Below are 14,871 nucleotides of genomic sequence, written 5' to 3' on the forward strand. Positions count from 1 at the left end.
CAGTGCAGGAGGCCATTCAGCCCATCGAGAATATACCATCAACAATGCCACCCAAGCCCTATTTCCGTAACCCCATACATTTAGCCTGCTGATCCCCCGATACGAAGGGGCAACTTAGCATGGCCAATCCACCTAACCCACATATCGTTGGAGTGTGGGAGGAAAGTCACACAGGCATGGAGAGAACACATAAACTGCAGACAGACAGTGTCTAGAGGCCAGAATTGAACCTGGGTCCCTGGCATTGTGAAACAGCAACGTTAACCACTGTGCCACTTGTTGTACTATCAGTTTGTTAGTAATTCTTTTATGATATGAAAAGTTTTAAGTGTTGCTACCAATGTTTACATGCCTCAAAAACCAGTGCAGTTTCAAGAGCCTCCACATTAAACGGATTGTCCTCTGTTATTTCTATCACCTCCAGCATGAAGGCATCATCTCCCCTTATGTCCTCTGAAGGGCCTGTTCCCTCCACACCAACCATCCTCACCATCCTTCCCATGAAAATGCAAGAGATACATCATTGTCCTTTTACTATCATCTTTCTCATTGCCCAAGTACCCTTTCCAAATTTAAATGCAAGTTACTTCTTTCAATCTAGCGGTGTTGTATTCGCTGCTCATGGTGCTTTCTCCTCTACTGAACGATAGCCTCACAGAATGCCTCCATTCAGTCAACAAGCAGGATGACAACTCCTACCCGCCCCCCCACCCCCCCACCCCCCACCTGAGTTCATGGTCACTTATCATTTTAATTATCTTCTCATTCAGCTCCTTTATCCTCACTCCTTTGCACTATTTCAATGAAGCTTAGTGTAAGCTCAAAGAATAGCAGATCATCTTTTGACTTGGCACATTATGAACTTCTGGACTCAACAAGGTTAAATCTCATAGGATTAAGGTAGCCAAAGGGAAACAAAATTGGTTTGATGACAGAAGACAGAAGGGGTTGTTTTTCAAACTGGAGGCCTGTGACCAGTGGTGTGCCTCAGGGATCAGTGCTTGGTCCATTGTTATTTGTCATTTATATTAATGATTTGATGAGACTGTAGAAGGCATGGTTAATAAGTTTGCAGATGACACCAAGATTGGTTGCATAGTGGACAGTGAAGGTTACCTAGGATTGCCATGGGATCTCGATCAATTGGGTTAGTGGGCTGATGAATGGCAGATGGACTTTAATTTAGATAAAGGGGAGGTGATGCATTTTGGTAGATCAAACCAGGGCAGGACTTATCAGTTAATGGTAGGGCATTGGGAAGAGTTACAGAACAAAGATCTAGGAGTACGTGTTCATAGCTCCTTGAAAGTGGAGCACAAGTGGACAAAGTGGTGAAGAAGGCATTTGGCATGCTTGGTTTCATTGGTCAGAACACTGAATATAGGAGTTGGGACGCCTTGTTGAAGAAGTTGTACAAAACACTGATAAGGGCACACTTGGAATACTGTGCACAGTTCTTTTCACCCTATTATAGAAAGGATATTATTAAACTAGAAAGAGTGCAGAAAAGATTTATTAGGATGCTACCAGGACTTGACGATTTGAGTTATAAGGAGAGGCTGAATAGACTGGGACTTTTTCCTTTGGAGCGTTGGAGGTTGAGGGGTGATTTATGAAGGTCTATCAAATAATGAGGCGCATAAATCAGCTAGAAAGTCAACATCTTTTCCCAAAGACAGGAGTCTAAAACTCAAGGGCATAGGTTTAAAGGTGAGGGGAGAGATACAAAAGGGTCCAGAGGGGCAATTTTTTTCTACAGAGGGTGGTGAGTGTCTGGAACAAGCTGCGAGAGGTCGTAGTAGAGGCAGGTACAATTGTCTTTTAAAAAGCATTTAGATAGTCTCATGGGTAAGGTGGGTATAGAGGGATATGGGCCAAATGCAGGCAATTGGGGCTAGCTTAGGGGTTTATTAAAAAAAGGCACATGGACAGGTTGGGCCAAAGGACCTGTTTCCATGCTGTATACCTCTATGACTCTAACACATCGTGTTCTACAATTTCCAATCATAGCCTCTGCCTTATATTTGGATGATACATGTTGGTGATGATTCTGCTATCCCAGTAACACCTCCTCCAGACAGTACTTGCTCCATTTTGGCCTTTTATTATCATCCCTTTTGTAACTCAATCACTCCTCAGTTGGTAATACTCTCGTAAGTTATGTGGTTCCGATTCTACTCCAGCAATTGAGCATAAAATCCACGGCTGTGACACTGGGTGCAGTCATGAGGGAGTGCTGAAATTTTTTTAGTTGAGATGTTAAACTAAGGACCTGTTTGCCTTCACAGGCAAATGTAAAAGATCACATGGCCAATAGTTTGGAGACCGGCAGGATGATTATCCTTGGTGTCCCGGCCAATATTGCTCAACCAACTTCAAAAAATAGATCTGGCCATAATCACATTGCTGCCTGTGGGTGCTTGTAGAATGCAAATAGGCTGCCACATTTTTTTTTTAAATTACAATAGTGACTATGCCTCAGAAGTACTGCAGTGCTTGTAAATCACTTTGAAAACCTCCATGGTCATGATACATGTTCTATAGATGTAAGCCTTTCTTCTCTATATTTTTCCTTTTCCCCGCCTGGATTGAAATCTGTCACATCTGCCAAGAGCTCCCAGATGTGATGAAGGATCAGCCACCTGCAACACTAAACTCCGTTTCTCTCCCCACAGATGATTCCAAATCCACTGACCATTTCTAGCAATTTCTGTTTTTATTTCAGATTTCCAGCATCTTTTTCTTTACTCTTTAATGGGATGTGGGCATCATAGGCAATAAATGCTGGTCTTGCTAATCTCTAATTGCCCTTGAACTAAATGGCTTGCTTGGCCATTCCAAAGAGTGGTTAACAATCAATCACATTGCTGTGGCTCTGGAGTCACAAGTAGGCTGGGTAAGGACAGCAGATTTACTTCTCTAAAAAGGACATTAGTGGATTCTTTTGACAATTGACAATGGTTTCATAGTTAGTAGGTTCTTAATTCCATCTGCCTGGGCGGGATTCAAACCTGGGTCCCCAGGACATTAGCTGGGTATTGAAATTATTAGTCCAGTGACAATACCACAGTATTTTCCACCAGCTGTAGCACCCACAATTTTTCTTGCCCCATGCTAGCAACTTGTTTTGCAGGTCACGGTTACACAACATTGACTCCAGTCCATTTCCCACCCAATTAGCTCATTTTCCAATCAATCATTCATAAACCAATGGCAGAAAATGCAGTAGCTTTATTATCTTAAAATGATATTCTATTTGGGACAGCAGTGGCATATTGATTAGCAATGCTACCTCACAGCTTCAGGGACCAGATTCAATACCAGCCTTTGGTGACTGCGTGTGTAGTTTCCATGTTGGCCCTGTGTCTGCATGGGTTTTCTCTGGGTGCTCCAGTTTCCTCCCACAGCCCAAACATGCACAGGCTAGATGGATTGGCAATGTTAAATTGTCATGTCCCAAGATGTATCAGTTAGGGGGAATTTAATGGGGTGATGGGGATGGGGCGTAGGTAAGAGAGTCAGTGCAGATTTGATGGGCCAAAACGGCCTCTTTCTGTACTGTAGGGATTCTATGATTCCGCAACACAGAAGTTGTATTAAATATAGTTCATGCTCGAAATGAACAGAACAACCCAATGGATAATGAATATCAAATCTTAAAGTTCATATACACCATTTCTGACAGAAAAGGATCAAAAGATTTAGAGTGGAGGTTGATTGCTGGAAGTGAAAGGGAAATAGACTGCATATTGCATCAGAACACAAGCCTTTTACCTTCCAAGATTTTGGTTTTGAATCCAGTTTAGCCAGACGGAATAAACTGTTCTCAGCTAACAGTACTTTCAGATTTTGAGCAAAATGAGATTGGTACACTCAACCTAAACTCCAATAGACGGGAGCTTGAAGCATAAAGCTCCACAAATTTAAATACTAACGTAGAAATTGTATGCTAATAACAGGGGTTGAACGGAGGACTAAAATGAATTGAAATGCTCTTCTTGAGCAAGAGAGCGTCTTTCTGAAGGTAGCTGCAGTTGAGGGTTTGGGTGATGGGGGCAAGGAAAGGCAATAGAAGCATATAATGCATGAAAGTCTGTTGTCTCGTTCACGATTTATCATCTGAACATGTTATTTGTAGAACGTAATAAAGATATTCTCTTTTCTACACCCATTTTCCTGTTTCTTCGTCCAACCCCCCAATTCATTTCAACTTAAAGTTAAAGTTAATTATTAGTGTCACATACATTAATGTTGCGATAAAGTTATTGTGAAAATCTCCTAGTCACCACATTCCGGTGCCGGTTTGGGAACATGGAGGGAGAATTTAGGATGGCCAATGCACCTAACCAGCACATCTTTCAGACTGTGGGAGAAGACCCCTGCAGACATGGGGAGAATGTGCAGATTCTGCACAGATAGTGGCCGAAGCCAGGAATTGAACCTGGGTCCCTGGCACTGAGAGGCAGCAGTGCTAACCACTGGGCCACCATGCCACCCCACTAACTTCTCAGTAAAGCTCTACTTACCCAAGGTTCAAGTGCTTCAGTTTCTGCAGACTACTGATTTGCGTGGGAAGGTCTTCTATCTGATTATTGAAAACATTCAGCACTTCCAGATTCCTCAGGTCAGCTATATTTGCCGGAACACCTGTAAGTAAAGCAACACAGTTGATAACACCTATCACAGCAGGTACCAATATAAGCATAAAATACATTTTAAGCAGAAAGATCACAACTATACTTTTGGATTTACACAGGGTGAGAGGCAGTTCACTGTGACATAAACCTAAAGTATAAAAAATGCTGACTGTCCATTAGTTTCCCCATCAAGGTGAAAATATATAACTGTTTTTCAGAAAATGCTAGAAAAACTCAGCTGGTCTGACAGCATTTGTCGATAGAGACTAAAGCCAATGTTTCGAGTCTGGATGATGCTTCATTAGCCCTGGTGAAGGGTGCAGTAAGAAGTCTCACAACACCAGGTTAAAGTCCAACAAGTTTATTTGGAATCATGAGCTTTTGGAGTACTACCGCAATCCAATGCCAGCATCTCCACCCCACTGGTAAAAGGGTCATCTTGACTCGAAACGTTGGCTCCATTCTCTCTCCACAGATGCTGTCGGACTTGCTGAGTTTCTTCAGCATCTGCAGTATTTTGCCTTTATATAATGGTTTGTCAATTTATTAAAAAAAGAGAATCAGCAGATAACAGTTCCAACTAAGGATCATCACTGGTAATGAAAGAAAATTTGGTCATTTTTAGAAGTAATACTGAAAAGAACAGATGGGATTGATTGAAGGACTACATGGGAGATAATTAGGGAATCCTTTCTCCTGGCAGCAGCTTCACAAAAAAATTACATTTAAATACTGCTGCATACTTAAAGAAAACCAAATGTTACTGAAAACCACCCCACAATGAAATTGAAAACCACAGTTATTAATTCATTACGCAGCAATAACTTAGTTGACAAACAAGGATGAATGTTGAGCAATTTGTAACATTTACTGTAACTTCAGAAGCTAAATCCCAGATGTGGAACTATTCTGCCAGGTATGCTTGGAGATTTTATGCACACATTTTCACTGTTGTTATTTTATTTGTTGCATTTATCAGTACTGATAAATCAGAATTAGCTGCCATTTGTTAACTATGGGATGATGATAACAATTAGGGGACGTTTGAAAATGCCAGTAATGTGCAAGATCTAATTTGCCAAAAAACATGAATGACTGACAGAGGCATTGGCTGGAATTTTACCGCCTTACCTGCCCCAGAATCAGGGTGGGCCAGGTTTGTAGAACGGCATTTTCCATTGGCCCCAGGTGGGCAAGGCAGTAAAATTCTGGCAATTATTTAGAAATTAAAACATCAAAAGCTTTAGCAGCAAACACAGCTCATTCATGGATGAGTAAACTACCAGACACACAACATGGGGTGGCATGGTAGCACAGTGGTCAGCACTGCTGCCTCACAGCACCAGGGACCCAGGTTCAATTTCCAGCTTGGATCACTGTGCGCAGTTTGCATGTTCTCCTCATGTCTACATGGGTTTCCTCCAGGTGCTTTGGTTTCCTCTCAGTCCGAAAGATGTGCTGGTTAGGTGCGTTGGCCATGCTAAATTCTCCCTCAGTGCACCCGAGCAGGCACCGGAGCATGGCAATGGGGGATTTTTCACAGCAACTTCATTGCAGTGTTAATGTAAGCTTACTTGTGACACTAATAGATAAACTTAATCTTCATAAAGAGTTATTTAGTTGTAAGATGCCATTTATGACAGCAGGTTTCATTTTCAGCTGGCGTGCCAGGTGTTTTTGATACATAAGGATTGCTTTGGACCATTGGGGTTTAACCCCAGAAATTGAATAATATTGATCGGAATACTTGCTGGAGGTAAGTGATTGTAATGCAGAGCCTCCCTTAAACATTGTTACAGATATTAAATTACAAGGAATACCATGTCTGTTTAACCCATATACCTCCCTCATTCTCTGATATTAGGCCAATAAAGTTAGAAACAAAATATCTAACAGGAATTAAATTTAGAAGGATTATACAGATTTCATTAGAATAAAACTTCTAACATTAATTTCTGTAATAGAAACACATTAGAAAGACAGAAAAGAGCTTAGATCCCAAAATAAGTTATTTTTTCAATTTACAACATGGTATATGGAGCTGCTCAATAGGTCTGCTGATCCATAGCGGACAATCATAATGCACATTAAAATTAGGTGCAGGTAGCAGGTGAAGCTTAAAATCAAGAAAAACCATGTTCAAAAGCCAGCCCCAATTCATGTTTATGAACATCCAGGTTTTACCAAGGCAAATCATGGGGTGGGCATCCAACCAGCTTCCAGGAGATGAGATTGTATGTTGTGTTAATGAGGTTGACAGGTTTTATCATGAGTGGTTGGATTTCCCAGACCTTTGAAACCGATCATCTTTATAGCACTGCCTGTGGGCCAGGAGAATAAGTGCTTCAATTGATCCCCCAAACCCCCCAGCCCTCATCCACCCTAACACCGCCTTCCCTGCCCCCACCATGCAAATGATAATTGGGGATCAGCCCAATATGGATGATCCTGTAGCTTAGTTAGAAATGCTCTATGCTAGCAACTGCAGACAGACTGGTGGGAAATCTAAAGGGTCCAAAAAAATCTACACTGTGAAGTGAAAACTCCATAGCATGCAAGACAAACCTTGGCTTCTTGGTTTTTGTCCAAACTTCCACACCCTGCCTGTATAACCTGTCCAGCAAATAGCTAGACCATAGATTTCTGTACAACGTCAACAGTTTATTATATGTTCAGATGAGGACTATTAGCAGCTAGATCAACTCTACACATTTAGTTCCAGATCTATGTTTAAATTTTCATGGACACATGCTTTAAGTGAAAAGATAGATTTCCACTGGAATAGGAATGGCACAGATTCACCAGCCTTTTTCAGCGTGGAAAGGGTTAAATTTAGGAGGAATGGTTGCAAAGCCGAGGGTTGTATTCCCTTGATGATAGAAGATTAACAGGTGATCTAATTGAGACGTTTAAGATAATTAACATCTGTTCTATTAATTCTTTTTAAGAGAAAAAACTGCAAGCATAATGGGTCAATGGGTGCTATTCGGATTGGCGGTTGGTGACTAGTGGGGTGCCCCAGGGGTCGGTGCTGGGGCCTCAGCTATTTACCATTTATATAGATGATCTGGAGGAGGGAACCGAGTGTAGGGTGTCGAAATTTGCTGATGACACCAAGATTGGTGGAAAGGCAAATTGTGCGGAGGGTGTGGAGAGTCTGCAGAAGGATCTAGATAGGCTGGGCGAATGGGCCAGGAAATGGCAAATGGAATTTAATGTTGGCAAGTGTGAGGTGGTCCACTTTGGTAGGAAGAATGGTAGGAAGGACTATTACTTACGTGGCGAAAAACTGCAGCAGGCGACGGTGCAGAGGGACCTCGGGGTCCTTGTGCATGAGTCGCAAAAACCCAGCCTGCAAGTGCAGCAGGTGGTCAGGAAGGCGAATGGGATGCTGGCCTTCATAGCGAGGGGGATTGAATATAAAAGTAGGGAGGTCTTGCTGCAGCTGTATAGGGCATTGGTGAGGCCGCAGCTGGAGTACTGTGTGCAGTTTTGGGCGCCGCACCTGCGCAAGGATATTTTGGCCCTGGAGGGAGTGCAGAGGAGGTTTACTAGGCTGATACCGGAGTTGAGGGGGTTGAGCTATGAGGAGAGGCTGAATAAACTAGGCTTGTACTCGTTAGAGTTTAGAAGAATGAGGGGAGATCTCATTGAGACGTATAAGATGATGAATGGGATGGATAGGATAGAGGTGGAAAGACTCTTCCCGCTCAAAAAAGACAGTAGGACTAGGGGGCACAGCCTCAAGATAAAGGGGGGGCGGTTCAGAACGGAGTTGAGGAGGAACTTCTTCACTCAAAGGGTGGTGAATCTCTGGAATTCTCTGCCCGTTGAAGCGGTGGAGGCTGCCTCGCTAAATATTTTTAAGAAGCGGGTTGATGGGTTTTTGATAAGAGAGGGGATTAAGGGTTATGGGGAGAGGGCGGGAAAGTGGAACTGAGCCACGACAGATCAGCCATGATCTTATTGAATGGCGGGGCAGGCTCGAAGGGCCAGATGGCCTACTCCTGCTCCTATTTCTTATGTTCTTATGTTCTTATAACCTTAAAATTGGAGCTAGGCAGGGCTGATATTAGGAAATACTACTTCACACAAATAGTAATGGAAATGTGAAATGGTTTGAGGCCGTGTCAATAGAAAGCATCAAAGCAGAAGGACAGTCTTCATAAGGAAGAACGTTAAGGATTACAGAACCATGGAAGATAGGTGGAGAGTGAGGCTACAGAGCACCCATGATCAGATTGATTGGCTGGGAGGGGGGGAGGGGGGGGGGGGGGGAGAGAGAATGGAAAGGTTGAATGGCATCCTATTAAAAAAGTAAAGAAGTTTGCTTGTGTCAGGTATGTTAGATTGGCAAAAAGCAAAATGGTCTTGAAAATGATGTTAGTGCCTGCCAAACACCCATGGTGTACTCTGTTTGCAGCCCAGAATAGAAAAACAAACAACCCAGCAATTTAGCAAACAACAATGGTTTTCCCTTCTTTATATGGAAGTCAGAGAACTCTAATCAATAAAAAATAAAACAGGTTACAATGGGTCAGCTTTGGATCAATGCTTACTCATTAGAGACGACATGGCCCATGTGTCCTGAATAGCTCAGTACAGATTTGAGTGCTAGTCAACAAGCTTCACAAGTTTAAACACAAATGTCAATTTACAAGATTAGAAATATACAAAAACAATTCACCATCTGAATGCAGTTTACTCTGACTGCCAGCAGGTAAGAGAAGGATGTGATGTGAAAGAAAGTGAGCAGCAATGAATAGTTACAAATTACCATGAATCAACTCATGGAGTTGTAAATATAGAACAACTAGAATAGTAGATACCTCCAGCTGTGAAAAATCAAAATCACTTGCACAATGTTTCCCTCCTCCCCACCAAACCCCCTAGTGAACACAGTCTTAATAAAACATGCATCCATGGGTTAAAGAAATATGCAGTGCACAGGAATCATAATTTATGTTATGCATGCGAAGTGTGCAGAATATACAACACGCTTTCATTGTCTTATTTTTTAAGGTTGAAATGAGCCGAAGTGATAATAAAACCACTGAACTGCTCAATACTGGCAGTGTCATATTAATTCAGGAGGTTAAAAAGCTTTCCACTGAGCAAACATCAAGCTGGCAGCCAAAAAAAGTGTTGATGAATGAATCGCTGGTAAAGGAAAGGAAACTACATGGAAGTAGCAAGCAGGAGGAGGGGTGGGGGTGGCGGCAGTCTAGTCTTGTTCCAAGGACTTGGTGGAAGTGCCTCAGACAGAAATCTTTTCATCACTAACATATCAATCCATTAAAAAAATTAAGTTTATCCAGAAGTACCTTTGCTGCAAAATTTCTCTAGCCACACTTAACTGCAACTTGTATTTATATACACACACACACACAACAACAAAGTGTCCCCAGGGTACTTCACAGGTAATTAGAGAAAAAAAAGAATCTGAAGACAGATAACTAACTAAAGACTTGGCCAATGATGTAGGCTTTAGGCTTTTGATGGAGTATAATGTTAGCAAGTGAGAAGTTATCCACTTTGTAATAATAATAAATAATAATATAAATAATAATAATTCAAAAAGCTGCAGCATGCTATGGTGCAGAGTGACCTGGGGGTCCCCATCTCCGGAGATGAGGGGGTTGGACTATGAAGAGAGACTAAATAGACTGGGTCTGTACTCGTTGGAGTTTAGAAGGATGATGGGGGGTTCTTAGAGACGTACAAGGTAATGAAAGGGATGGATAGAGTAGAGGTAGAGAAATTCTTCCCCCTCAAAGAACAGAGGACAGAGGGCACAGCCTCAATATAAGGTGGGGGGGGTGGGGGGCAGTTTAGATCAGAGTTGAGGAGAAACTTCTTCACTCAAAAGGGTGGCGAGTCTCTGGAATTCTCTGCAAGTCGAAGTGGTGGAGGCTACCTTGCTGAATGTATTTAAGTCATGGGTAGATAGGTTTTTGATAGACAAGGGAATTAGGGGTTATGGGGAGAAAGCGGGAAAGTGGGACTGATCCACTTCAGATCAGCCATGAACTTATTGAATGGCGGGGCAGGCTCGAAAGGCTAGATAAGAACATAAGAAATAGGAGCAGGAGTAGGCCATCTAGCCCTTCGAGCCTGCCCCGCCATTCAATAAGATCATGGCTGATCTGTCGTGGCTCAGTTCCACATTCCCGCCCTCTCCCCATAACCCTTAATCCCCTCGCTTATCAAAAACCCATCAACCCGCGTATTAAAAATATTTAGCGAGGCAGCCTCCACCACTTCAACGGGCAGAGAATTCCAGAGATTCACCACCCTTTGAGTGAAGAAGTTCCTCCTCAACTCCGTTCTAAACCGCCCCCCCTTTATCTTGAGGCTGTACCCCCTAGTCCTACTGTCCTCTGAGCGGGAAGAGTCTCTCCACCTCTATCCTATCCATCCCATTCATCATCTTATATGTCTCAATGAGATCTCCCCTCATTCTTCTAAACTCTAACGAGTACAAGCCTAGTTTATTCATGGCCTACTCCTGCTCCTATTTCTTATGTTCTTATGTAAGAAGTCTTTGAAAGAATGAGTGGTGGAGAAGGTACTTCACAGGGAATTAGAAAAGAAAAGGAAGAAGATGATGACTAACTGGAGATTTGGTCAAATACGCAAGCTTTAGAGAATGTCTAAAAGAAGAAGCGGTAGGGAGGTTCTGGGAAAGAATTCCTCAGCTTATGACTTTACCCACAGAAATCTGGTTTTTCCTCTAACTGACCTGAGTTCTTCGTTCTAACTTTTTGTACATTGTGTGCTAATTCAGTATGCGCCTTCAAGGTAGGGAGCTGGACTAATTTCTTACTGGGACAGGGATCATAGTGTTCGTTGTGATCTCCTGGATTACTGTCAATTAGAAGGATTAGAGGAATTTTCCAGTTTTACTTTCATAAAAAACCTTAGTCCACGTGAGAGGCAAAAAAAACCAAAAACCAAGGCTATGTGGAACCTAGAAACAAAAATGTTTTATCCTGATGCACAAGGCATTATTGCAACTGTATGGTGAATCTGATGGAAATTTAATGTCTGACATTTTTGCATGTTCTTCCTATTGACCAATTCTGCAATTCACAAAATGCACAGACATACCGCAATTCACAAAATGCAGATAAAAAACCTGTCTCAGGAGTCCAATAACCAATATGGATTAGAACAGTTGAAACAGGGTTTAGAGCACACCTCCTTTGCTCAAGGAAAGAATCATTAGGCATTCTATGGCAGTTTTGGGAGTCCTTGCTGATACTTAATCTAAAACAACAGAAAATCTGAAGGTACAGGGCTCAAATGAACGAACGAGCAGTAAGACAGCAGCTAGAAAACTGTCAATGAACGACAACTAAATGTATAAAACTTTAAGCTAGTCAAAAGAACTGACATGAATGATGCAGAACTGATAAAAAATTTTAAATGCCCATTTTTCTTCACTGTGGCCAAAGATCTCTAAACATAAAATTACATTTCACAACAATGAGATTACATTCACTAAAATTGCTCATTAACATTTTCCATTATATATGTTTCTAAATGTGAAGGCCTCACTTTCCCACCTAAGCCTATGCTTGAATTAGCATTTTTTCCAGAGCAACAGCAATCTAAAATGTGGACAGTGATAAAAAAATGGACATGCTTCCACTATCACTATATTGCTTTTTGATTAAAACACAACCAAAAACTAGCAGCCTTCTTAAAAATAAATTATTGAGTTATTTGGAGACCTTTTCAATGGCCATACTGGTTTTTCCAGTTTGCTTATCCCAAATATATATTTCACAATTATTAGCATTTCTAGAGAAATCTACCCAATCGACCTTTAGAATTCCATGAAACTAATTTTCCTGAGATACCTACTCCCTAATGCCATATGCTTAAGCTTTCTACCATCCAGGGAAAATTCCAAATGAATGCCTGCACTGCTCCCTAAAAGCAGAATGAATAAGTGGCTAGCTTTAAAGTGGCTGTACAAATTTGGACTGCCATGAGGGAAGGTGGTGACGTAGTGGCATTGTTAAAGGATCAGTAATCTAGATACTCAGGATAATACTATTCTATTTAGCATGATGGTGGTGCCATATCACCAATGTGAAGATGGACTTTGCAGTCACTGTTACTGATACTGACAAGGGTAGATGCACCTATGGCAGGTAGGTTGATGAGGATACAGTATGTAGCAGACCACACCCACCACTTTTGAGGGCAATTAGAAGAAATGTGTAATAAAAGCTGGCCTAGTCAGTGATGCCCAAATCCCAAGAGTTAATTTACAAATGATCCCTCTATGCACTTTGTGCCCTCAAAATTTTACATTACATACAAGAAGCAAATTCCTCTTTTGTGATCAGGTTATACAAGATAGAACCACTTTCACTTAGTGCTGTGGAAATGAAATGTATGCTGTTTGCCCCATGGGGTGAGGGAGAAAATAGATGGAGAGAAGCGATCTCAACCTGCATTTCTTTCTACTGTGAATGGACCTGCTGTATATCTCCAGCATTGTGTTTTCATTTTGGTTTCCCAAATTAGCAGGTTTTCCTATTAATCTTTAAGAAGTGTACAGGGACAAGGTTAATGCATAAATTATAGGACTACAGAGCAGAGATCAATCTACATGGGGTTAGGCTGTCCCATTAATGGACTTGAGAATTGAAACTGCAGCAATATGCCTTGTGTTTTTCATGACAGCTAGCACTGAGACTGCTTAACAAAATTGGCAATTAGTGCTAAATTTGGAGAACTTTTGTGGCTAGGTTAAAACTGGGTTTATTGTCCAACATAGTTTAATCCATAATTCTTATCAGAGAAGAGGTCAGTCATCTAATTATTTTGGGTTGCAAATGGAAATGATTCCTGTAAGAACAGGTTTCTAAATCTATTAGCCATATCCAAGCTCAATTTGCCAAGCTAAGTTTAGTAGCATTAGATCTTGAGCAAGCAAGAGGTTATAAAATACTTTCTGCCTCTCAAGATGCCAGCTGGATCCTCAAGAACAGATTGATAAACCCAGAGGATCATGATATCGAACAATAATCTTGTGATCTCATTCTATATGGTTCCATTCATTGGGTGGTATGGTAGCGCAGTGGTTAGCACTGCTGCCTCACCGCCCTAGGTTCAATTCTGTCTTTGAGTGTGTGGAATTTGCACATTTTCCTTGTGTTCTGTTTCCTCAGGGTGCTCTGGTTCCTGCTCTTCACCCCCACCTCTGCAGTCCAAAAGATGTGCTGGTTAGGTGTATTGGCCATGCTAAATTGCCCTGTAGTGTCAGGAGGATTACCATGGTAAATAGGTAGGGTTATGGAGATAGGGCCTACATGGGATTGTCGTTGGTGCAAACTCGATGGGCCAAAACGGTCTCCTTCTGCATCACAGGTATTCTAAGATTATCCCAGCAAGAATATTGTCTTGAGCACATCTTTGGATACTTTATATGATACCAAGTTATTTACAGAGAAAAAAAAAGTGCAAATGGCAATTCAGAGGAATTCCATGACAAACCTATAGCACTATATATTAAAAAACCTACAAAGAATGCTTAGCACCAAAGTTGTTATCAGGGCAAGCAGTAGCCAATTCCAAAATTGTTTGGTTCGTAGTGTCAGAAAGCTTACTGCAATTTCTTCCACCTGCACAACTTGTACACCATGCAAATGGTAGCTGAATAAATCCCCTGTGCTAATGGAATTTAGACTGAGAGATTATGCACTTTCCCCACATTCATGTGGAGGTTAAACAGCACAAAATAAGAATACATCTTGTCCTCATCCAGCTGATGTTGAGCACTTGTATAAATGTTTGAGGACCATCCAAGAAGATAGCCCTCAATATTTAAACAAGATCAACTGATCAGTGTGCAAGGATAATTTTCTGGCCCTATCATGCCTGCTTCAGCTTTTTGAAAGAGTTATCCAATTAGCTCCACTTGCCTTTTCCTAGAACTGCAAATTTTCCCCTGACAACTATTTATTCAATTATCTTTTGAAAGCTGCTATGGACAGGAGGGGGATTAATTTAAAATCTTCCAATTTCTTCTCTCATTACTCATCCATAAACAGGAAGAGGTTTTTGATTTCTGATTTCCCCCTTTATAAAAAAGGGGGTGATGCATTTTCCCCAACCCTTTAGTTTGGCTTGGTCCAAATCTCGATTAATAATTTCACAGCAAACTTAAATTAAGGTAAGAGGGTTGGTTTTTGTACACACAAATCACTAATCACTG

The 14,871-nt window shown here is 41.5% G+C and overlaps 1 protein-coding gene across 3 annotated transcripts in view; it reads right to left on the minus strand.

Moving 5' to 3' along the window:
• The window catches only part of rsu1 (Ras suppressor protein 1), a 161,204-nt gene that overhangs the window by 93,618 nt on the left and 52,715 nt on the right, over positions 1 to 14,871 (minus strand). For all 3 annotated transcript variants that reach the window (XM_080217147.1, XM_080217155.1, XM_080217164.1), the window contains exon 4: positions 4,527 to 4,647. In XM_080217147.1, coding sequence (XP_080073273.1) covers positions 4,527 to 4,647 — 121 coding nt within the window. The remainder of the gene's footprint in view (positions 1 to 4,526; positions 4,648 to 14,871) is intronic.

This window comes from Carcharhinus amblyrhynchos, chromosome 2 (genome assembly GCF_965287045.1).
Source record: "Carcharhinus amblyrhynchos chromosome 2, sCarAmb.v2.hapA, whole genome shotgun sequence".
In the NCBI taxonomy this organism is placed as follows: Eukaryota; Metazoa; Chordata; class Chondrichthyes; order Carcharhiniformes; family Carcharhinidae; genus Carcharhinus; species Carcharhinus amblyrhynchos.